Source organism: Onychostruthus taczanowskii, unplaced genomic scaffold (genome assembly GCF_017590055.1).
Source record: "Onychostruthus taczanowskii isolate IOZ18803 unplaced genomic scaffold, ASM1759005v1 scaffold68, whole genome shotgun sequence".
Taxonomy (NCBI): Eukaryota; Metazoa; Chordata; class Aves; order Passeriformes; family Passeridae; genus Onychostruthus; species Onychostruthus taczanowskii.
This window is the reverse complement of record NW_024504566.1, coordinates 4,386,302-4,412,218: the sequence shown is the minus strand read 5'-3', so window position 1 is coordinate 4,412,218 and position 25,917 is coordinate 4,386,302. Positions and strand designations below refer to the sequence as shown.

Here is a 25,917-nt window from a genome sequence, read left to right as displayed (position 1 = left end):
CTTCCTTCCTTCCTTTCTCATTCTTTCTAGCAACTGATCAATTACCAATCAATGACCCATGATTTAGAGTGAAAATTGTTCATCATCTTCAGATTTATACCTTTGCTAGGAAAGAAATATCAGATCTCATCATATCATGTTAACTACTACTGTGGTTTCCTTCTACTCCCATTGCAAAAAGTGATATCTCACAAATATGAGGTGTACAAGTTAACAACCCCAAAGCTTGTAATCTGGTCTCCCAGCTTCAAGAAGATATATTTCAGGAAGAAGAGACAGCATTGGTACAAGCTCTAATGCATACATATTTTAGAATAACATTCCTTAAAATTATATTGGGATAGATTACCTGTGGTAAAAATAAAATTTTGCAACTAGAAAACGTGATATTGAGTAACAGATATTGCAGCTTGCAGCCATTGTTATCAAGGTTCACAATCAAAACTTTACATGGGACTTGTCCTCGTGACCACAGAGGACTGCTGATCATATGATAGGAGATTTCAGGTTTGCATCAAATGCATTTAAACACATTTTCAATAATTCCATCAGGACATACATTATAGCTATATAAATGGTGCATATGCGAAAGAGGAAATACCAGTTTTCTTATTATACACAACTCTTTTCTAAATCTCCAGACTGACAAGAGAAAAACAAAAACTGTGCTGCTTCCTGAATCTGACATTGAGTTGCAGGAACTCTTAATTAAAATCTACATAAAATTTCAAACTTTAATAGATGTTAATCTGCAGTGCCCAAATCCTCAGAGCAAGTAACTTAAAAGAACAATACCCAACTTTAATTAAGTAACATTATCTCAAATACCAGTCAGGGGAAGAGGAATATATTTTATGATTTGTTTTGCAAACCTATTTGCTACTCTGTTTGTAGGCACTATCTCTCTCACCAAATGTAACATTCTGTGGGAATTACCTCTGAAGAATTATTCTTACTTGTCTCTTCTGCAGTGAGAGAAAAAAATAACTTGAAAATTGTGCTATCAATCTGAACGTTTCTCTGACAAGACCATGATTATGTTCATCAAAAAACATTTCTATCCTTGTATTTTCTGAAATTTAATAACAAAATAAATATGTCCATTACAATTGTATTTTTCAAAAAAAGCCCACACAGTTTGGAAAATGGTTTGATTGCTTGGATAACAATCAGGGATTATTTAACAGCAAAAGTTCTGCTTAATTAAAAATTTAATTTTTTACTGAATTAGCTGTCACCAGAATCAGTAAAATTATTCAGTTTGAACTAGGATGCTTAGTTTAATAAGTGTTTCAAAATAAGAGATGGAGAAAAGACATAACATAAACAAGAAGAGCAGTCTGAAACATGCAGGCCCTGGACTTTATTAAAAAAATCCTATAGACACAAAATATATAAAAACAAATGTTTGAAAGATCAGGATCCTCATAAAAATTTGATTTAGCTCAAATTAAATATTGTTATTTGCTCCATAAGATACCTATAAAGCCTGAAGTACTACTTAAAAAAAAAAAAAGAAAGTGTTTGCTGTTAATATCTGAGAAAAAATTTTCTTCTCTGCTCAGGCTGGAGTTTAAACACTGCCAGATTAGGAAAATTCATGATATCTAGTATATTTTCCAAACTATTCATTTTAGAACAGAGGGAATACAAATAAAGATTTGCAAAGAAATGTTTATACACTCTAAAATGCAATTTGATGCCCTTGATAATCTTCTGAGAGACTGCAGCAATAGAAAAGTAAATTTACTATTTTCTCTCTCTTGATGAATGTGATTCCATCAGTGTTAACACATAACTTTTGTCAGTTTACTGTCCAAATGCTAAATAAAAGAGTTCTGACAAAATAAAAATAATTTTCCTATATGCAGACATATAGGTAGGAAGGGGCATCTGGAGATTACCTTATCTTACCTTATCTGGAGTCCAACCTCCCACATGGCAGGACTCAGCCAACCCAAGTTCCTCAGAGCTCTCCAGGTAGACTTTTTTACTATCTCCAAAAATAGAGATTTTCCTAATTTTTTCAGCAACCAACGCACGACTTTGCCATAATGAAAAAAGCCCAAACTTCAATAATTTAATGTTCATTCAGAACTTTGCGCACTGTTCCTGGTGTCCCTGTCCCACGACCCTGTGTCTCAGAGGAGGCTGGCCCTGCCTTCCCCACGCGCTGAGCAGCGCTGAGGACACCTCTGACCTCTCCTTGCAGCCTTCCCCCCCAAGGCTGAGCAAAGCCTGCTTTGAGCCTCTGCATGGTGAGCTACAGGTCTGTCACAGGGGCCTTTCTCAGGGCTTATTTACCAACTCTGCTGCAGGGAATCTCCAAAGCACACTGCACCAAGTGCATGGAAAACATTGCTTCCCTCTAATAATTCATAGCAGTACTGGTATAGTATTTGTCATGGTTCAACACTGTTTTGCTTCTAAATGAAATAAACACACACGTGTAAAAAAACCATACACATTTGTTTGCACATTCACTGCCACACAAACACACATTTTTAAGCTTCCAATATAATGTGCAATCATGTAAACAAGGCGCTAGAGTAAAATAGTCTTATTTTAGGATTGGGACCTTTAATGACATGAGCACTTATTGCACCAAAGCATTTATCGTATCCAAAAATGGAATCAGGTAAATCAAAATGTCCTAATTCTGCAAACTAAAATTTAGAACTTTTTTTTAGTAATCATTGTCTGAGCTTTGACAATAATCCATGTCCAATGAGGTAATATTATAAAGAAATAAATACATTAAGTGGTTTTTTTCAATTATGTCCTGGCAAACCTTAATATGAATGCCAGCATGAATCAAAATTTCCTACACAGTTAAACTATAGAGAAGTCAGCAAAGATTGCTTTGTGCCTTGTATGCATTAAAACAAGCAATTTTTAAAAATTCAATATAGACATTATAATGTTACAAACCCTTCAGAAATATTATCAAATATAAGAATATTCCAAACAGTAACATGAGAGAAATAGAATTGTTAGGAAATGGATGAAGGAGTACACAGAGTTTCACAAATTATTATATTTGAATGCAGAGCTGTTCAAATTAGATAATTAAAAATGATTGCATGATTCTGACAGCTCTCTGATCTCTTCTAATATTTCAGTAAATAGATCCAATACTGTTTCAACATTTTTCCTAGTTTATTTCAATATAAGTGATGCCAAAAGACGGCTCAGACTACCATTCTTTTCAATGTGGTTGAAAAATTCTTTAAAGGTTCTTGCATTCAGAAATAATAAATATTTGCATTAATAATTCATTACGCTTGAATTTGCTACATAAATCCTGCTTAATAAGCAGAATGACTGAAGCTTTATCAATGCTAAATAAATTACATTTACAAGTAATAGAGAAAATTATCTAGAATGCATAAAATAAGATTTGACATAACTAAGACGAAAAGCAAATTTTCTATTGCTAAGAAATAGAGTAGCCTTAACTGAGAGCTTTTAGTCATATGATAATAGCCATATGCATTGGTTTAAATAGTCAAGCTAAATATTTTACTTTCTAAAATAATTAGGGCAGCTATAGGGGACTTTTTATTCCCTATAGTGCAAATTCAGTTAGCCATGATAATTTAATGGGCAGTCAGGCCACACGATCTTATTTGCAAGGCTCCCCTTCAGCAGCTCCTGGAGTGAATTGTCATTCTTCACAGAATAGCCACCATCCCAATTTGCATCTCACATACAGTACTCTCTCAGAGACGAGCATATTTACCCTTCGAGCTTTATTTATCATCAGTCATAACACATAATGCCCTATCTGTTTTATTCACCATAGATTTTTACAAGTTCAAGCTGTGCTTCCATGCCATTTACTGCTGGTAACTTCATGCTCCATAAGCAAAGTCTTTTTTCTGATTTCAAACAGTTTCACCTGTTTCATTTTTGCCAGTAGCCAGAGATAAATAATATGGAATGGCAGTAACTGCATATTGGCATTAACATCCTGTTTAAACACAGGCTTCATTTCTTCTTTAATACCCAAGAGAGAGCTAGAAATGTCACTGACCCCATAGGAGTTACACCACTCTCCAAGGCTACATCTATATAGCAGAGTGAAGTTGCACTGGTTGCAGTGGTAGCAAAAGATTAACTGAAGAATCTGCAACATCTGTTAGCAAGTTAATGCAGACAAGTCCCCAGCAGGTCATTCCCAGCCTTCACTGACTCCTTTGTCATCACTCTTCTCCTCACCTACATTAACTTTAGGAGTGTAAGCACAGATAAGTGTTTTCTTGTTAAAATCACACTTTTGTATTGCCACCCTTGACTATCTCTTCTTGACTGTTCTAAAGTAAGAAAAACAGGGTTTGGTACTCTGCCATTGACATATTTGTTTTAAGCTTCTTTGAATGGCATTTTGGAGTCAGCAGGTATTTCAAGCCCTGGCAGAGCTCTCTGTGGGAAGCGTGCCCTAGCTATGTGCCTTACTGTGCAATTCAATGCAGTGATGTTCAGTGCCCTGCTGGGAGCTCTTAAACTCTTCCCACTTCTTGTCTTAGAGGCTGCTCTATTTCAGGGAGATATGTAATCCTTGCACTAGTTTACAGCTCACATATGAAAGTTTCTCCAGATGGCAAGATCATCACCAAGATGATGTGCACTTTCAAGACGTGGTATTCTTTGTTTGCTGTTATGTAAGTAATTCAAAACTGCAGAAAGAGATCTGCTTCCTCTGTCAACTGTCCACTGAACCCCCCTCAGAAGATAACAGAGCAAATGAAGCAGAGGTACTCTCACAAGACATCCTGGTTTAAATATTTCCTTTACCAGCAGTAACATCTGCACTCTATTAGAAATATCATATTTCCATTCAATGTAATCTCTAATGTAATTTTCTTATTCTCTGCTTTTGACTACTCGTATTCACTAACAGTAGTTACAGAGAGAAATACTAGATCAACCTAAAAAAATCATTAAATAAAAATAATTTAAAACTCACTAAAATTTAAAAATCACATTCTACTACTGTTTGTAATTGAATTTGCCCATTGAGGGTTAAAAGTTAAACCATTCCTATCTTGTCGCTGAAAGGGATGATGATTGCCTTTGAAAATCAAATCAAAATAACGAATAAATCCAGCACATTCTGTTCAGTGTCACCCTAGTTTATAGATTCCTAGCCACAGTCTACAGGTTTGTGCTGTTAAATGAAAATGTGGTTAAACAGATATTAATGTCTTTCAGATATTTTATTCCATGAATTTACAGTACAGAATAGGCAATCATAAAAACTGGCCTCTATGGTAATGCTAACTAAAAGCAATTTACTCATTTGAAGCTTATGAATGTAAAACTTCTGTCAAACAAAAAAATTTAGGCTCAGGCTCAACAAGATTTAGTTTTGAAAATAAACACAATAAAGATATATTTTTAGGAAAAGGGCTACGATAGGGTCCTGGATGGGCAAAAAGAGATACTTTTGACAATGTACTGAACCTACCTGTGTCATAAGTTTCCAAGGAAGACAAGGAGGATAATAGCTTTTTGCCCTTACACTGGATTGTACAGGTTAACTCATAAAGAACTTTATCCAAAGCCATTAAAGCCAACAGAAAGCTCTCACTGACTTTAATGATCTTTTGTTCAGGTGTTAAACATGACAACTGAAAGACTGCCGTTGGTTGCAAGCCCTAATTTTATAAAGGTCTTTCATATCCCCAGGTTGGAGGCATTTGGAAATATGTAAATGTATAAATAAGAGCATTATAAGATAAAATTTGCCTGTTTTACTTTTAAAATTATGAGAGAGCTTCTCATTACAGATGTGTACATCCAGGAATATATCAGTTATTCCATGCACTTATTAATAACTGTTTCTTAGATACCCTCACATATTGTTTGGATAATCATCTCTGCACTGCTGGGTACCAGCTCTAAACATTTAATCTACACAAAGTACAGTTTATAATGACTTTTTCCTTGAGTCAGCCAGAATATTGGAAACAGAATATAAATTGTCACTTTGCTTTTATGCTGATATTATCCCAACTATGCAAGCAAAGACAATACCTGATCTGGCATAAAGTTAACACTTTAAAATTTTTAAGAAATTTGAAGCAGCAGATACTTTGAAGCAGCAAATACTTCACCAATTTTTTATAATATCTCCTGCATTTCTGATCTAAGAAAGCAGAAGCATTGCCAGGAACATTACTTTTATATTTCCTATGCTGCTGAACTACAACCCATAACAAAAAGGTCCATCAAATAGGAAAATTACCAGAATGGAAAACAAAAAGAAGAAACTTTAAAAAGTGGTACCTTAATTATATTAGGTATTCATTATCACATTTCTGTAGTATGACAAATAAGGAATGCTAACCTAATATTATAAAACTCCACTTCACTCAGAATTTAGAAACAGCAACAGTCAGTTTAACAGAAATCTTCACCCTAGTCTAGGTAACTGAAAAAAAATCCAGCAATATGTAATTTTTTACCCCTTAAATAATAGTAAAAATATGCAAGTTCTCTAGATGTTTATTGGCTTCTCTTCAAAACAGCTATTTTCCCTGTTATGAATGGCTGACAGATTTCCAAACCTGAAACACATTAGTATTAAAGCAGTAGTATTATGCACCACCTGCTATTCAGCATTACACAAAGCATTTTTTAAAAGGCAATGTACAATAGCCATTATTTAATTAATTTAGTCCCACATTAAGAAAGGGTAATTAATATCTTAGTTTTGATCATATACAAAGCTAATAGCATTTCTACTTAAGCACTAACCATATATATGCTGTTATTCTTCTATCAGTTAAGGTACTAATTTTATTCAAAGACAAAATTAAGCACAAAAGGAAATAGTAAACCTTTAAAAATCTTAGTTTAAACATTTTCATTTTATTTACACCCTTCAGGAAAATACGTGTCTATTGTTTAAAAATCCAATTTTAGTCTTGTAAAACCATGCAATAACGATATAATTTATTTTATAACATTTTTATGAACTAAATAAACATATTTTAATCAGGCCAAGTTTTGCCATTTAGAAATTCATATCTCTCCAAAGGTGCATCTAATTTAGAACATGATTGGTATCAGGGTTTATGCTTTATCAACCTAACCCATTAGGCCATTACACAGAGTATTCTCCAAGAGAAAAAAAAAATATTCTAACATCTGTTTTCAATCTGTTTTTCTATAATTTCCTTTTATGCCCCATGTAACTCATTAAGTTCATCTACAAAACATTACTGAGTCTATCTGCACTACAAATGCCTTTCTACTATACGATCACATTAAAGTAGAAGCAACGGTAGACTACAACACAGTACACTTAAGCTCCTACTATTTCTACTGCATCTTTTGATCAAAGAAAACATCATTTTGGAAGTCAGAATTGTGATACACATGTCCTAATGTGACACACATTTTACCTATTATCTTAAGTGACCTATATACTAACAAAGCGAGAAAAACATTCCCATGTTTTATCATGTCTGTTCCTTACCACTGCTGCAGTCTTAGGAGAGAATTTTTTTTTCAAAAAATACATACCTTCTGAATGGCTTGAAAGAGTAATTTTGATATTTTAATTCACTTGTGCAAATAATCTCCAGAGTACAGAAGAGCAATAGAAAATGCCCCAGTAACCTAAAATCTTACATTTGTAGAATGAAAAGAACCGAGAGTGCAGTGTGTCCTTCTAAATGCACTTTCCACTTTCTTCTACAGACAAAAAATTCTATATTTTAGTATTCTGAAGCTAGTTTCAAACCCTGTGATCTCTTCTGTGCCTTCTGCTTGCATTCAGCGATTCCTGTTCTAATTTAATTTGAGAGGAAAATACCTATTTACAGCTGACTTGCCCATAATGTATTCATCAAAGCAACACAAAGGTCATTCTTCCTGCAGAAAGATTAAAGAATTCACTGTCAAAACCTGTCCTGCTAGCTCTCAAAAGTGCCATTGCTCTAAGAAAAGTGATATACTATCTGATGTTAGCTAACAACTGATGATTAATGTGAGGTCAAAGACTAGTGAAGGGGATTTACTAATATTTATAAACATCAGTGAATTGAGAAAAAAACCAGGGTATTTAGATTTACCCCAACATTCTATCTAGCATGAAAGCTGCATGGTGCCTAACTTCAGGATTTTACCTTGTATGAATTTCTGTGTGAGCTGCTGTAAATCTGAAACCAATGTCCAACTGCTAAAGGTGCTTTATGCTCTGAGCCTACATTGGCAATATATTTGTAAGTGAAAAGAAGATTAGTGGCTTTATGACTAAGATTTATGTTGGGAACAGAGAGTGACAGAGAAAAGCTTACTAAGGGAGGAAAGAGATACCTGCACAGGATAGACTGACTTAATTCTGCTGGAAAGAACCTCTAAAACTAGATGTTAGAAATCTTAGAAGATCGTAGAAGGACAATAATAACGAAAAACAGCAGGAAATACAAGCACATAAAAAGTGAGGCAAACTAAAAGAAGGCATCACCATTACATACTCCAAATTAGACAGTGGGCCTATTTTGTATTATTTCCTGAGAAAAATTTTAATTTAATAATTGGGCTAAACTTCAAGAAGCCAGATAAACTCATCAGGTCCTTCTTGTCATTAATTCAACTAGTCAGTGAGATGACTTCTGTATGAAATAGACATGAAATTCATAAGGGTGGAAAAAATCCAATCTTGACAGATTCCCTGTGACAAACAGTGGGTTTTTAAATACCATTAGAGGAATATTCTCCCTTAAAAAGAGAGAAAAATCCTGCATATGGAATAGGGCTAAAAGAGTTTGATTTCCACAACAGGATACACAGTTTATGCAACTATTTCTTGCATGCTAGATTAAGTTAAAACAAGAACAAGAATCTATACAAAGCATAACAAAGCCAAAACCAAACCCAAACTAGAGTTCAGAAAAGAATTGACTGTCCTACTGATGAAAAGATGTACACTTTTACTAATCAAGAAACAGATTTTATGGATTATATTTTCTTTTCATTCAATAGGCAAAGAAAATTTAAATATTTACTTTGGGAAGAGTTTTAAAATGTTTCTACTCTTGTCCACTGATTTACCAGTTAACACTTGTTAAGCATGGTTACAGTTCCCCAATTCTTATCCCAGCACTGGCACTGAAGCAAGAAAAAGCTCCCAGGGGGGAATCATTCCAAATTGTATCAGCTGGCAAAATGTCCTCAGGGAGCATCTGTCAGCTACAGGGAGCTGGCACACCCTCTGGCTACAACTCCAGCATATCCCTCCAAATTTAAAATCTCTACCACAACTCCTTCCATGTGGGGAATTGAAAGAAGTCCTTGTTCTTTTTATAATAGCTAAGAAAAAACTCAATATCTGCTGACCAAGATGTTTTATAAATTTTAACAATTCTCACAAAAATTATGAAAACTACACTCACAGTCAGTTCATACTCACTGTGTTTCATATTGGCACAGTTTTTCAGTTGCAAAGTGTGACATACAGAGAACTGACTTACAGGACCAAAAGCGTTGCTGTCAAAGCTGTGCCCATGGTGATCCCCTTCCACCCAAATATGACCGTGTGGAACTTTCACATACTTCTTTTTGTATCCAATGGTTCTAAGCAGAATTGGGAAAAAATGGTGAGTTTAAAAGATTTTAGAAACAAACAAACAAGTCCCCAAATACCCAAAAACCACAACACAAAAATCCCCAACCCCAACAATGTTTTGTTAGGAAAAATTCACATATTCCCGGGTTTGGAATTTGACCTTGCATACAACTCAGCATTAGCTTAAAACTTCCTGCACTGAAGTCCTTGGGACTTCAATAATATTACTCAAGTCAAAATATATACAAATTTTTGTATGAGCTGGTTGCACTATCAACTGTTTACTACATTGTTTTGTCAGAAATCACAACACAAGAAAGGAAGAGACTTTTCAGATAAATATAATTAACAGAGTATTAACTTCACCTCTGCAGTAACAAAATTTTGAACCGTGAGATTTTATCTCAGGTAAATATCAGCGAACATTCATATGTTGCAGGCACATAATGATACAGTTTGAGACTGTTTTTCTTCATCAAAAATATACTGTTGTATCTGAACTGTTGTCAGATTCAGAGCATAGATTCCTTCAATTATTCTGTCCTGGTGGTAGGATTCGTTCAGCTGTGACAGGCTAAACAGGATAAACTTAAAAAAAACCTTTAAGAGAAGGCCAAGTGATGAAGAAAAATGACACTGATGCCATCCTCTACAGAAAATTATACTGCTGCAGCATGTCCCCATATTACAAAATGACAAACTACAGATTAGTACTAAAGCTGAGGTGCAGAGGATGCAAAATTCCTGTATTTAGTTCCCCCAAGTAGCTGTCATTTTCACAATGCCAGTCTGCCTTCTACCACACACTTCTGTTTTCTTTCAGATGGGACCTGTTACTCTGCAATCATTGATACAGTGATGTTGTTGTGCTTTAACCCCAGACAGCAATTGTCATGCACACTGAGTTATTACGAGGATGAAGCATTTACAGATGGGACTATGAATAGTGATACCTCTTATTTATTTTTGAATAAACAAATCTGTCCATCAACAGAAATACACTTTTGATCTAGCTTGTTGCCTCCAGCTGCTCATTGGCTTTCACTGTCTGGAAGACATGCCCTCAGAGCAGAAGGCAGAAGGAGCACACGCTAAGACTAAAAAAAATTCAATTGGAGATGGAAAACCATCTTCATCAGGAGATTCAGCTGAACTGTGTAACAGCACTAATCAGGGATATTCACTAGTCAAAATGAAAAATATTGGGTTTGAGGAGGTTTGTTTTGGTTGCGGGGGAGAGTGAGTATGTTAAAAGGACAAGCTAATCAATACCCTGGAAGCCATGATATATTAGATGAATAAGGAATACTCAAAAGTGCATTTTATTAACTTTGACTATATTAGTCAAATAAAAATAATAATTACTTTATTTGCAAGTCACAAAATCTGACTAATCCTTTTTCAAACAGCTATTTTTTGGCAGCTAAAAGGATGAGCATTCCAGTACTATATTCAAATGGAATTCTACATGTATTTTCACTGAAAGCTGAAAAAATAAGAGCCTATTGCAGAAAAGAAAAAGACTGATCTTCATTTTTTCTTTTAGAACAGCTCCATATTACACACTATTTGAGACTAAATTCCTAAACCATTCAAAACAAAAATGTAAAACTGTCCTAGTTGGTAAATATATGATTTCCTAAATACAATGAGTATGCTATAATAATTCAATTATGCTAAAAAAGCCATTTATTACTATGCAAATTCTTTTTTTTTTCCAAGAGATATGGCATACAGTTTGGACAATAAAGTTATGTTTTTAGATTTCATAATGCTCCACCTCATTAATAGTTTCTTTTACAAAATATCATATATTTTACTAGTAAAATGTTTTAAAGTATAAATTGAGAGTTGTTCATTAATTCTGCTGTTTGATTAGACACTTCAGAAAATTATTAAATGGTCTCTTCCATCAGTGATAAAGGCAAACAATAGCTCAAAAAATATTTCATTTTCTCTTTCATTCATCCTCCTGAATACACAAGAGTATATTGTGATAAAGTTTTGTACCCTTACAGACTTCATGCACAAGACTGAATTTCACTCAGAAGGGTGAAAGGATTTGAAAGTTAATTCTGCTGGCATGTTTATCTCATAAATGTCAGGAAAATAATATGGCAAAGGCCAGTCAGCGACTCAATTTCAGACCTGACACAATCTCTTATCCCCAAATAATCTCCTCCTTTATTATGATTGGGAAATCACTAAGAGGAAGGGGAAAAAAGTATTGCAAAAAGTACTTAGAAACAAAATTGGAGGGGAAAAAAATGGTCTGCATGGATAGGTCTTTCAAAGGTTTTCAGAGACTCTGTGAAAATCTAAGGGTTTAGCACGGGTGTATGGTGTGTTCTTTAAGGCCTAAGGCAAAAAGAGAAAGATTACAGAATGCCGTAACTATAATTGTTTCATTTTTTTATTTCTAAAACATGGTAAATACATATTTCTTTTCTACACTTGAAATAAGCATCATAAACCAGAATATTTTTCTGCAATTATGCAAAATTTAAAGTGTCTTGTAGTGATTAAAAAGGAATTTTATACAAATTCTCATACTGAAAAAAGCAGATTATTGTATACAAGTAGTTTTTACTTAGAGGAAATAGAATTAAAATTTACAATATTAGTAAACATATTAAGGGAATAGGGAAGAAAAGAAGAAATGGAAAAGAATCAAAAGCAGCAGTTCTAATTGTCTACTTTAGTAGATAGGAGTGATACTTCATTAATAAGTCCTTTAAATTCAGCAGTTAAATGTAAAACCTTCTGCCATTTCATGCATGGGTTATATAAATCATCAGATTTTGCCCATATGTAGGCTCAAAAGAAAAAAATATATATTGTAAAAAATAAGTGCCCACATACCTGTGAACAGAAGAGAGGCAAGAAAATCTATTTTCCTAAAGAAATTGGTTCAAAGTGTTACTGTAGTATTTGCATAGGGCAGTTATCTGGGGACTTTGCATCCTTTCTAGCAATACTACGGTCCTGTGGAACACTCTGGAATTGAAAACAAACTTCTATCTGAGATTTTTACTGCATGTATTAATAACAAACCACAGCAAAGGCTCATGTTACAGTGAGCTGGGTCATCTTTTACTTGATATTTGTTTTAATTTTTAAAATAATTTCATTTTTTAGTTACTCCAGAATAGGGCAATAAAGTATTGCTGCAAACAAACCAGGCTACAGGCTTTAGAAAGCCGTGTTTCGTTCATGATGGTAGATTGTTTTTAATTACTCTTGCAAATACTATGTTGATATTTTTAAAATAAAAAAATCACAAACTTGGTTTTCTTTCCTAAGAGAATCCAAATTGATTCATAGTCAGAATTAGTCACTGTTCCTCTCTTCCACGAATCCCGCAGAAATTTTAGTCTCTGACCAAATTGCAAGGAAGAGACCACATGTGTGTGCTGCAGTGGCAATATGGGTCCTTATCTAAATGTACAAACTACATTTACTACATTTGTACTACTATTGTTTTTGTTAAACATTTTAGCTGGGCATGCTGAAATAAAACTCTTGTCCATCACTTCGTGCAATCTTACAAGGCCAAATTACTAACACAAAGATTTTTGAAAAGCGTTGACTCCACACTTTTTCTTAAGGATAAGACTACTGCTATGACATTTGGGCATTTAGATCTATGCAAATAAATAACAGTTTTAAATATAATGAAAATATAGTTCAGTGAAAAATAAACACAATTCAAAGTGAAAAAATACTTTGGAATGCTTCTAGCACTATTCAACAATGGCTGCAAAACTAAAAATCCTCAAGGCAAATACCAATTTAAAAGCACTACTAGCTCATCAGGAATTTTATATCAATCCCTTCTGAGAGGTCTTTGCTACTAAGGAACTGCAGTCAATAATATATTTTGAAAGCATTACAAACTTATATTTTTCTTTCTTGGTTTAATATCCTTAGACTCATTTTTATGACTGACTGTAACCATGACCTCTGTTAGCTCTCACATATGAAGTTTTTAATAAATTTAGAAGATATCTGGATGAATTCTTAAGAGAAAAATTGCTGTAAGTAATGATTAGTTTAGTATTTGCGAATTTCATATCTAGTTCATTAGCATGAGTTATAATTACTGAACAATCTCTTAAATTTCATACAGCCTCTACTAATGAAGAGTAGTCTTTCACTTTCTTAAATTTACTATCTTATACTAAAAAATAAAAAATATTTTACACCTCTTATTCTTCCCATTTAAATGGTTTACTTTAGCAATATTACAGGCAAAGACATCAAATTACCCAGATTTTGATATATAGAATCCAAACATCTGTTAAAAACCATACTGGTGTGAGAAAAAAAATAATGTCAGGTTTTATTGACATCTTCAACACGTCAGTAATAATCACCTATGCTGCTGTTGCTCAAACTGTAGTTGAGGTCTCATTGGCTTAAGAATACGGTCTACCAGAGCTGCAGTTATTTTCTTGTTCAGAACATAATGGAATTGCATTTATCTTTTTAGACATTTTTACAGAAGCTGGTCTGAAATTCTGATTTACTTTTTTTTTTACATATGAGGTACATTTTGAACCTTTGCAAAGTTTTTGTTTTTTTTTTTTTTTTTCTCCACAATTTAATAGCTAACAGATGTACTTATAGCTCCTTGGCTGAGAAATAATTTCAATCTTGACAGTCAAAAATGAGCTCTATATGGTATTCTAACCACCTGCCCACAAGCAAGAAAAATCTGCTTTTTTAGGATGCGGCGGCAGTGCCAAAGCAAGCAACTTGGCTCGGCTAAGCTGGATGAGGAATGATTGCCTTCAGTTTGATTTGACCTTGAGAAATCCAAAGGTCTCAGCAATCTGCATATCTTTGGGTGTCAACAGGGAACAAACACTGTAGATAATGTCCTGTTTGCAGAGGAGATAAAACAAAAATACAAACTCTTTTGTAAAATAGGTAGTCTCTATCATACTTAACAACTTTCTCCAAGCAACATGAATTGCTGTACATGTTTATTGGGTTTGCGTGGCCAGGTTTTGGTAGCATGAGGCCCACAGGGGTGCTTCTGTGAGAAGCTGTCACAAGCTTCTTCCATGTCCAAAAAGGCCAATGCTGGCCAGCACCAAGATGGACCCGCTGCTGGCCATGGCCAAGCGCCTCTGCAACATTGATAGGCCTGTGGGATAAGGGAGTAAAGGGGGAAAAGTCGCTGTACAATGGTAATTTCACCAAGAGTGATAATACATTTCAGCTCTGCACACACCAGGGTCAGTGACGAAGGAGGAGGAGGTGCTCCAGGTACCAGAGCAGAAATTCTCTTTCAGAGCCTGGTGCAGACCCTGGTGAGTCAGGCTGTCCCTCTGCAGCCCATGGAGGTCCATGGTGGAGCAGAGATCCACCTGCAGCCCACGGAGGAGCCCAGACTGGATCAAGGAGATGCTTGAAGGAGACTGTGACCCCAAGGTAAGCCCACTCTGGAGCAGGCTCCTGGCAGTCATGTGGCCCCATAGAGAGAGGAGTCCATGCTGGAGGAGGTTTTCCTGCAGGACTTTTTACCCCACAGAGGACCTACACTAGAGCAGTCTGTTCCTGAAGGACTGCACTGAATGGAAGGGACCCATGCTGGACTTCATGAATTGCCAAGTGTGAGAAGGACTCACATTGGAAAAATTCATGTTGAGGATGGTCCTATCAGAGAAACACCAAGATCAAGCAGAAGAAGAGTGTGAGGAGTCCTCTCCCTGAGAGGAAAGGAGCAGCATAGATGTAATGAAATGATCACAACACCCATTCCATGTTCTCCTGCACCACTGCGATGGAAGAGGGAGAAAAAATTGAAAGTAAAGTTGAGTCAAGGAAGAAAGGAATGATGGAAGAAGGTGTTTTAAAGGTTTGGGTTTATTTCTCATTATCCTACTCTGATTTGCTTGGTAACAAAATACACTAATTTCCCCAAGCTGAGTTCATTTTGCCCAAGATGGTAACTGGTGAGTGATCTCTGCTTGCCCTTACCCCACCCACAGGACTTTTGTTCCACTTTTTCTCTCACGTCCAGCTGAGGAGGAGAGTGACAAGCAGCTTTGGTGGGCACCTGGCATTCAGCCAGGGTCAACATGCCATAATGTGGAACTTTTTCCACATACAACAATCTTAATCAAATTCACAGAATGAACAAATGCTAAGATATTCAATTTCAAGTGATACTCAGATCCCAAAACATAAACCTTACTGCAATATAACATGCAAGCTTTATTAGTATCACTGCAGGGAATCTTACACATGACACTAAACACCTTCCAGCTCCTAAGAAACCTCCTTTTTCACTTCCAACACACACATACAGCCATCTGTGCCTTTCCGCTTTAACTCTTCCTTTACATGTACATAAAGACATAAAGGCAGCATTCTATATGTGAAGAAATTAATTTTTTTTTTTTTCTGAAGGTCACCTACAGACTATGCATGAGAGTAAGCAAATAGGTTAGGGAATAGTCTTCAGTTGTGTGCAGCTATTAACTTTTGCCTCAGAGCTGAAATCTATTTTTCATATGACCTGTAGATCCACCAGTTATTGAGAGACCTGACTATAAAAAATGCATCCAAACTCAGGACCTGGAAAGTGCTGGAGGATTCCTAACGCTTCATAAGCGTTGCCAGACCTACTATATTGAGAAGGGAACCCACAAAGGAAGACACATGTAAATGACAGAGATGGCACATATGAAACAAAAGAACTCCATTCAGTGATATTAGGAATAGCCATTATGGAGGCAGTGATTCCTGCTGCCTACAACTGGGCAAGTTTTTGATTACATAAAGTCTATTATACTTTTTGCCATTAAATATTTTGAAGTCTCATGAAAAATGAACACTAATTTACTAGTTTCCTTATTTGGGACAGAATTATAATTACAAAAACACCCCCTTTACACAAAGCTGTTAAAGCAAGCTGAACTACAAATGCTATCTCTTTTTTCCCAGCTAAAGCATTCCTACTACAGTGCATCAGTGCAGGTTCTTGTAACTCAACAGTGCTACAAATAAGTAGAAATCTGATATGGAAAGTACAGGAGATGTTCATATTTCTGCTTCATTAATTAGATAATTTCTCACAAAGCATGTCATTCTTAAAAAACATAGTGATTTACCCATTACTTGCCACATCAGCATCAGTATAATGCAGTTAACAACTTTTAAAACACATGGCATTCATGAAAAGTACTGGATTTGTGCATATTTACCTAAACTGATAATATGATTGAAAGGACAAAGAATAAGCCAGCTCATCTACTAGAGAAATTAGACTCATTTCAAGCCTGACATTCCCTTATTAACACCCCATTTGTATGAGAGAGGACCCTGTAACAAGAAAGAGAAATAATTATAAGAGTGAAAAAATGAGAGATCATTGCTTGTAAGATTCACAAAATTTATGGCATCATCACTATGAGCAAAAGTATCCTTGATAGATCAATTTACCATAAAAGGATGCTAATCATACTTTTGAATTCATATATATTTAACCAAAACATACCAAAGACTTAGAAGGAGCTATTAATGTCTCTTAACTTCCTTAATATCACATAATTTTCCAGATAATTGCTCAAGTTTATGATCAAGGCATATGTCAATGCAATTAATTTTTCTGTTGTTTCTTTCTTCCTTCCTTCCTGAATTTTCAAAACATCCTCAAAATACTCTTAAGCTTTTTAATGAGGAAGGAGCTCTGGAGCTGCTGCTGTTCTGTATGACCAATACACATGATAAAATAAATTCTTTATCTCAATGCTCTTTACCTTCATGTATCTCTTTCTCGAGAAGATTTTCATGATTTCTGCCATTCACTAAGAATGTTTCCCAAAGCTGTAATTTAATTTGATCTTGGATAATGACATGAGTTGATAGCATTTCTAGAATTTATTTTCCTGTGCTTTAAAGATATCATGTATATCTAGGGCCTAGGTTTTGCCTCTCTCAATACTTTTACCAATATGTAGGTATGTCTATCACAAAGGTCTGTTACCCTGATGCTGGCAAGCATTCTGTAAGCTGATTCAAAAAAAACTACAGCTGGCAGAAGCTCTTTTCTATGTCTTGTGAACTGTACAGTTCTAGAGGCAGTACTTACCAGCAATGCCAGGGGGTCCAGATTATAAGGAAATAACTTCTCCTTGGGTAAAATTTCTTTTCATTCTTTTGCAGTCACTTTTTATGATTCCCATTTCCAGCCTGACGTGGTTTTTCTGAATTTTTTTTTCAATTCATACTACCTTCCTTCAGGAACTGTAAAAGGCCACTGCAGATCCCCATGCACATAACACTCAGCAGCACAGGAATTTCCCTCTGCTCCTGAATTTTGTTTACCTAGTCAGGAGGCATGAAGCATTTAATATTGTTTGTCCCAGCAAAGAAGAACTAATCTGTTCTCACTGCTAAGAAAGATCAGCTAACAGTAGCTTCCCTCACAGAGACAACTTTATAATTTCTCCTATAACATCTGTGAATAGTTTTGTACTTGGGCCTTCTACCCTGCACCCTTTATATTGTGGCCTTGCATGTGTTTCACTTGTTCTAGCTCTAGCAACATTCTTATTTTATGATTCTTTCCACAGAAGATCTCTTCAACCCATTCAGGAAAACACAATTTTGGTGAATTTAAATGAAACTATGGATGACTATGCAAGCCTGTTTGTGAAATAATAGAGATAAGTCCAGAATCTGGGTTGGGTTTTGAGTGTTTTGTTTTTTTGGTTTTTTTTTTTTTTTTTTTTTTTTTTTTTTTTTGGTTTTTGGGGGTTTTTTTTTGGTTTTTTTTTTTTTTGGGGGGGGGTGGTTTGTTGGTTTGGGGTTTTATTTTGTTTTGTTTGGGCTTTTTTCCCAGTTGGATTAAATCTAAAGCAAAATACTGCAAAGGTGGTACTGTGGAAAATCTGTTCAAGGACCATATTCTTTACAAGGTCCATATATAACTTACATTACTATCTCCAACTATATTGAGAGCATTATTATTTAAAAGGAGCATTAGAAAATTCTATATTTAAAATCAATACGTATTTCTCAATTTATTCAACAGTGGATACTATCTAAAGATGACTGCATATACTAGGTGTTTATGAATAGAAATTACTACACACTTTTACACAAATCTCTCACTCCCACTTGGAATACTGAAACTACTTCAGTCTTTTGTTCACCATATTCTCATAACCAGAAGAACTATAATTATTTTCAGGATAAAATTTGCAAGAAATACAAAACAGTAATTTTGTGCTGAAAAACAGAGAAATCCTTATTGGTTATATAACTTTCATTTAGATGGTTAACCAGTTTATTGATTCAGGAGAAAGAAAATATAAAATAGCTCATTTTTCTCTACAAATCTTTCACTTGTGAATCTGTCTGATTCCAACACTATGCCCTTTCAAGTTAAGCCTATGAAAATTATTCACTTTGGTTCTTTTGACAAAAATCTCATTAACCACATAAATGTACAATTTCATTATCTTCTCACATTTTCCTACTAGATTATATTGATAAATAACATGACAGGTTTTTGCTAATATCATTAGCAGATACTCACAGTATCATATTATATCATATATTAAATGGGAATAATTTGTTACATTCATTATCATTAGCTTCATCATTTTACCAAGGTAAAAACTTACTAGCTATTCTAGGTCATCTAAGTGAATTACCAAACCCTGACATCATTGTCAAATTGGAAACTATACCTGTAGTAATGGGAGGACACATACAGCCCAAAGAGGTATTGCAATCAAAGATATTAATCCCTGCACCCTACACCCTCTTTTTATTAATATTTAATTAACTGAGAACATTTTAGTTTTAGGCATATTTTAAGGAGTCAAAGACAATGGTTTTGAAGTGAATTTCAAATGTTAAGATTTATGGTGCTACTAAGATTAAAATTTCACCTGATATATAATTGTTTCTATGTTCTCTCTTTCTGCAATACACGTAGAAATGTTCCTCTCAGTAATGCCTTTGCCAGCCTAAGAAAAGAGATGATCAAACTTTTTCCCAGATTTTAAGTTGTGGATTTTAAAATTTGACTCAGCAGCAAAACTCTAGCCAGCAGAATCTGCAATTATTAAACATAGCTCTCTATAAAATTCTTCCTCTTTGAACTCACTTTTTCTACTCACCCAAATCCTCTCCCTTAGCAGTTTTTCTGCCATTACTTTTGTGACAGAAACCGTCACGGGAGAGGCTGCAGGCTGACCTTTGGTTACCTACTCTGTGTATTTACTTGGCCTCAGCTTGGAGGTTGCTGGCCAGGCCAGCCTTCCAAAAAACAGGCTCCGTGAGAGGAGGAAAAGGTGCACAGGAGCAGAGGAGAAAACAAAAGGTTTTAAAATTCTTTGTATCCCAGAGGGGAAAATCACAGCATCTACCACCTTGGACAACTCTGTTGGCCTGTTCCTCTCCTAAGGAAATTCTGAATGAAGAACAGTGCTCTTATTTTCAAAAAGTGGTGACAGAGATGGTCACAGCAGCATTGCCTCCTCATCACTGTTACAGCTTACTGGGCTACATTCTTGAAGACATGTGACTGCTAAAAGAGTCTGGCAACACCTCTGCCTAGGTCCAATGGTAAGAAATAATTCCCCAGCCACACACCTCTCACAAAGGAGCTAATTGCTATACTTCCTTTATTGCCTAAGACAAACCAAAGGTATTAAAATTTTCTAATCTGCTTTAGGCAGCATATGCAAAATGAGGAACCCTCAGTGTAATAAGTGTTTTCAAGGTGTTTTGTTTGTTTTGTTTTGATTTTTTTTTTTTTTTAATTTATGGAAGGGGGAGAGTTGTTATTCTTTTTACAATGGAAGCCTGAAACTTCACATCTCATTCTATTTATGTTTGTTAGAGAATAATATTTTAAAATACCTTTTATTAATTTCCTTTAGAAGTGTACCTTTTTTTAAAGAACACTACTATCAAAAAGATAATTGAGAAGCTTACAAGTAATAAAAAATATTAACCATGCATGGATAAGTGAATTACTATTTTTACAGTACAAGTTATGATTATGAGTTTAAAAACTCAAAAATATTTCAATTCAATAAAAAATCTTAAAAAATAACAGGTTTCATATGTCTTCTGTTACGAGATATATATGTAGAAGACTGCAGATACCTACTTTTGAACTGGTGGTAGTCTTTCAGACTGAACTTTCAAATTACAGAAATAAACAATTGCAATTTTAAGTAAGCAGAAAAAAAATCTTTTTTGTGTTATTAGATGCATATCTAAAGATAGATGCCATTTTTTCTTGGTGTTTAAGATAACGTTATGGTATATCCAAAAATCATTACTCAACATTAATCTTTTATGAAGATTATAAGAAATGCCTTATTTCTGTGTCTGAGCAGCAGTCCATATAGGCCAAGAGTCTGTCTCCAGACAACTGGAAAAGCAGACAGTGCCCAGGTAAAACACATTAGCTTGACTCCCTAAGCATCGAGATTTAATCTATCAGAGATGTGTGATTGTACATGGTTGTCTATTTGTTTTAGTATCTGCTTACTGATCTGTTATATTGTCTGCCTTCAAAGCATCCTGGGACAACAAATTCCAGAAGTTAACTATCTGTTGCACAAAGACGTTCTTCTGTCTTTTACAGACCAATCTCCCACGTAAAATGCCTCTGCTTCTGTATGTGGGATTTGACAAATAGTTCAGCTGGTCCATCAGCATTGTTTTTGTTGTTTTTAACCTCTTTCTATGTCCATCTTTAAAATAATGTCTCAAGAAGCAAGAACTGGCTGCATCATTTAGGGGTATTATACTCCTACACTGTTAAGGCAACTACATATTTTGAATATTTTCTTATTTTTTCAGCTTTTGAAATACACATTTAGATCAGTGGAAATCTAATAAAAAGAAACCCTTAATTTAGGAAAAGTCTAATGCTTTTTAGAGCAGCCTTCTCTTTGCCACATGAGCTCATGTATAAACATTTTTATTCTGGAAGAGCTCAGTTACATGCAGCCCAGTGCTAGGAAATAGTAAAGAAATGCTTCATGGAGCCTAAAAAGATTTATATAGGTGATCTTTGCTCTTAGGTGTAGATGCTAATACCAGTTTTCTTTTTTCTCAAACCAATGAAATTTCATATTGCTTTGTTAAAAAGAAAAGCCTGCAAAGCAGTAAACTTTTCTAACCAAAGATCATCAAAAAGATAATCTGAATTACTTGCAAAAGAGAAGGGCACTGCCCTCATTAATACTTCCACTGCATTCAATAACCTCATATCACTGAGTCAATTGATATTTCATTAAATTGCTGTATTTCTCACATTCTCCTTCTCAAATATGTTTTCCCATTTAATGTTACTGAACCAAGAAAATGTTCATTCAATAGTAATTCTTGAAAAAGCCCTCAGAATTATTCTTTGATCGTTTTAAATATCAACAGAAAATCTAATTCTGCATCTGGCCATAACAGTAACTTCCTTGTCATTCCCTTGTGTTAGCAGGAACACAACTATGCTAAAGAGTCCACTGAGTCTTGTAGTGTTAAGAAATACTTATCAAGAAGGGAATTTTTGTATTTCTTCTTTTAAGACACAAAGTGCTACAGAGGAAGCATTTCTGCTTTGCTGTACAATCTTACATCATGAGACTGGGAAAAAATAGATATTTTTGTATAGCAACAGAAAATCCCAGCATGCTGGTATTTCTAGAAAGAAAAGTGTTATCAGCAGGATCAGATGGTGCTAAATAAGTGAGAGTACAGTGATAGGAAGCCTCTTAGTCAAAATAGTCTGAGACAGACACAAACTCCAAATTCTTATTTATAAACAACAGAAAAGAAGAAAAATATCAATAAAAGTCAAAAATACTACTAATGAAGGCCAGAAAAAATTTATAAATTTAGGATCAAAACACAACAAAGAATATGTTGCTAAATGTATTTTCAAATAATGAATATCAGGCTCCACCTGCTTTAGCAAAGTGTAAGGCTCAGTAACTCAGCCAAAAGCTGAATCTGAGGTGTGAGAAAGAAGAAAAAAATGACAAACATGAAAGGCATCACTACTTGAGTATTACTCTGAAAATTTTCATTGCCTTTTTTCAGTATACATTTTAAAGTTGAAATTTTACAGGTATCATGAAAAGCAAAAAGATCAAGAATAAGACTTCAGTCTAATGTCTTATAGAATTAAACTACTTAAAGATTAAAAATTTCAATTTCAGACTGCTAAATTAGTTCTCATAGTCTGGTGACTCAAACCAGCAGAAATTGCTTGCACATTTTCACAGAAATTTGCAATGTTGTCCTGCCAAAAACAAAGCTGCTCCCATGCATGTCATTTTGTTCTTGAAAGAACATAATATAGCTATACGTAACTTCTGCATACAAGACTTTACTATACATATAGAGAAGCCAGCAAAAGGTAGGGAGGATTTAGCACAACTATCCACATTTGTTAGAATAATTTGTAATGAAGATTAATAGGTTTGTGTGAGGCTGTTCAACAAAACTTAGATTTCTTATCTTCATTATTTGACCACGTGTGTGGCTTTATTTGTAAGGATTGGTTTTAACTGCAATTATTGTCTTGATTTTTTCCCAGCAATCATGGCTACTGTAGTACATTAAGGGAAAATAATTTGTGTGCATTGTTCTAATAAGTTAGGTGTACAAGACCCAGTCCCATCTCCTCACATTTGTTCTTCAACAATAGAAAAAACATATTTTTTTTCTGAACAAGGGGCAATGGGCCACAAAGAGAAATGCAAAAATACTGATATTAGCATGTTTCTGCCGGCTTCTTCCTTCAATTCCATAGATGATTTGCAGGGGTTTTCCCCACAGGAATGAAGGTACATCACAACAAAAAAGGAGGTAGGAATAAAATAACATAGTTTTGGTGCCATACACGCTAAGTCAGTCACAACTACCAGCAGCAAGAGCTGCTGGCTCAGATGTTGGACCTTGCTCACCTCTTCAGTGGCCAGACAGAGATGCATCATGGCCACTGGGAGTGTGTCTGTTTGAAGGATAAAGTACTGGCATGAAGCAGAGAAGAAATCAAAGGTCTGCATATTTCGCTGGAGTGTAGAGCTGGGCTGAAGAGACTCCTATCACAGCTGCCATGCTTTAAAACACACATACTTCCCAACTGTGCAAGGGGAGCCAAGGGAACCAACTTTTCCTGCCTTTCTTTCAGATGAGTTGCTCCAGCACAATTCCCCATCAGTCATAATCTGTCACTTCTGCTGAGCATTAAGATTGTAATTAATTCCTCATGCCTAGCTATGCAAGGAAGCGGTACTGTATAATCCTCAGCAAGTCGTTCTCTCTGTCATAGCAGAGAATCTTTACAACAGAAAGAGGAATAATCTGACAGACATGTGACAGCTCAAAAAATGCCTCAACCATTTGATTCAAAGCAAAAAAACGCACATATGAATTTCTTGAGAGGATGCCTTTAGAGCTCTATTATATTTCACCAGGCCTTGATAGAGCAAGTAGGGAAATGTTGCATAGGAAAGCAAGAGTCATTGCCAGGCAATTCCCAGCTCTTCCTATTCAATGAATTAGTTAACATCTAGTTTAGAAGAGGGACAATCATACTTTGTTATGTCCTATTGGCAAAATTCCTAAGACATAAAAGCACAATATGCGCTTTCCTCCAGTGCACAACCAGTTCATTTTTCACCTTCTGAGCTGATGAGTTACAAGAAGTACCTCAGTATGGAAAGTCGGTAGAAAGCAATAACCAGCAAAACAGCTGGTAGATCTGAAATAATCCTCATATCTAAAAATCTGCCTGCTACATTGCTGTGGAAATACTACAGCACTTGCTGCTCTAAGAAAAATATTAGCAGCATCAAAACTGCCTACCATCAGAGACACTGAGAAGGAAGTAGAAAGTAGGATTTCTAACCTAGCCTTTCACACTGCCAGTGCTAAGCACAGTAACTTCAGACTTTTGTAGTTTTTTTTTTTTTTGTTGTTTTGTTTTGTTTTGTTTGTTTTTTTCTTTTTCTTGCTATATTTCTACTGGCTTTATACTGTCTTTTATACACTTCCCCCTTCCCTTATGCTTCCTCAAGGGAAAGGCTGATATATGTTAGACCACTTCCACAAATTTTTTTCAACAACCCTAAGAACAAGCAACAACCCTAAGAACCCAAGCAACAACTGACAGATGCACCTAGCAAGGGTTGATTGGTCTGTCCAATAAATTCCTAGTGTCCTTTATGACTGAACACACCACAAAACCTTGAGCACTGTGTCACTGTGACACAGCCCTTCTGTAGACCTGGACTCTTAAGCTTCCCAGGGAGGTGGTGGAGTCACTGTCCCTTCAGGTGTATAAAGAAAGATTGGATGTGATACTTAATGCCACGGTTTAGTTGATAAAGTGGTGTAAATTCATAGGTTGGACTTGATGATCTCAAATGTCTTTCCAGCCTAGTTAATTCTGTGATTCTGTGATCTCTACTCTCTTCATAGGATCTCATTTACTCACAACAGCCAGCAAGATTCCTCCACACCTCTGAGATGCAGCCATTTAATAAATTGATTTGCAGAGCTTAGCTTTGTGAAAAGCAAATTAAAGCATACCCTTTATCTGCAAATTCCTCTGTCAACACAGCTCTGCTGTGGTCCATACCTGCTTCTCAAGAATGACCATGTTTCTGATAAAAAATGTCCTCTGAGAGCACATTAATACAAGCACCAACCCAGTAAAAGGTAGGTGATAAGGCACTAAATTGGTGAAAGTATCCGATTTTTCAGGCTGAAGATATTAGGAAAATCAATACTTTTTTTTTTTTTTCCATGCAGGAAAGTACAACTCCAGACTTGCTTAATAATCATGTGGTTAGAGATAATTAGGAAACAATATGTATGTGTGAATAATACATATACCATAAATAGACTTCAAGTACGAAAACATGGATAGCAACTTTTGAACACACTGAAAAAACATCATGAAAACACTATTAAACATCTGGAATGAGCAAATTAAAGCAATAGCAACCTGCTAATTTCCTGCATCCATAACATTAGCATTTATTACCACTACTATGTCACAGAAAAAAAAAGAACGTACAAAAGCTAAGGAAGATAGAGAGCAGGAAAAAAAACTAAATATTTTAGAGTGAAACCTATCTCCAGCTTAATTCTGAGAGACAGGATATTTTACAGACGGGTCAGTAATAGGAATGGACAAGTACATAATGTTCTGATGTGCAGACCATTTGTATTCAGTTGATACACAGCTGACACAAGAGGTACAATTACAATTCTTAGTTTTCTGTAGATTTCCATGACACCAAGTTTTCTTAATGTAATGAATCACTTCAGTCTCATATTTC

General features: G+C 35.2%; 1 protein-coding gene across 3 annotated transcripts in view; it reads right to left on the bottom strand.

Moving 5' to 3' along the window:
* The window catches only part of IMMP2L (inner mitochondrial membrane peptidase subunit 2), a 407,522-nt gene that overhangs the window by 83,107 nt on the left and 298,498 nt on the right, over positions 1-25,917 (bottom strand). For 2 of the 3 annotated variants that reach the window (XM_041421053.1, XM_041421052.1), the window contains exon 5: positions 9,486-9,588. The exons of the other annotated variant lie outside the window; for it this stretch is intronic. In XM_041421053.1, the coding sequence (XP_041276987.1) occupies positions 9,486-9,588 (103 nt within the window). The remainder of the gene's footprint in view (positions 1-9,485; positions 9,589-25,917) is intronic. 3 annotated transcript variants of the gene reach the window in all.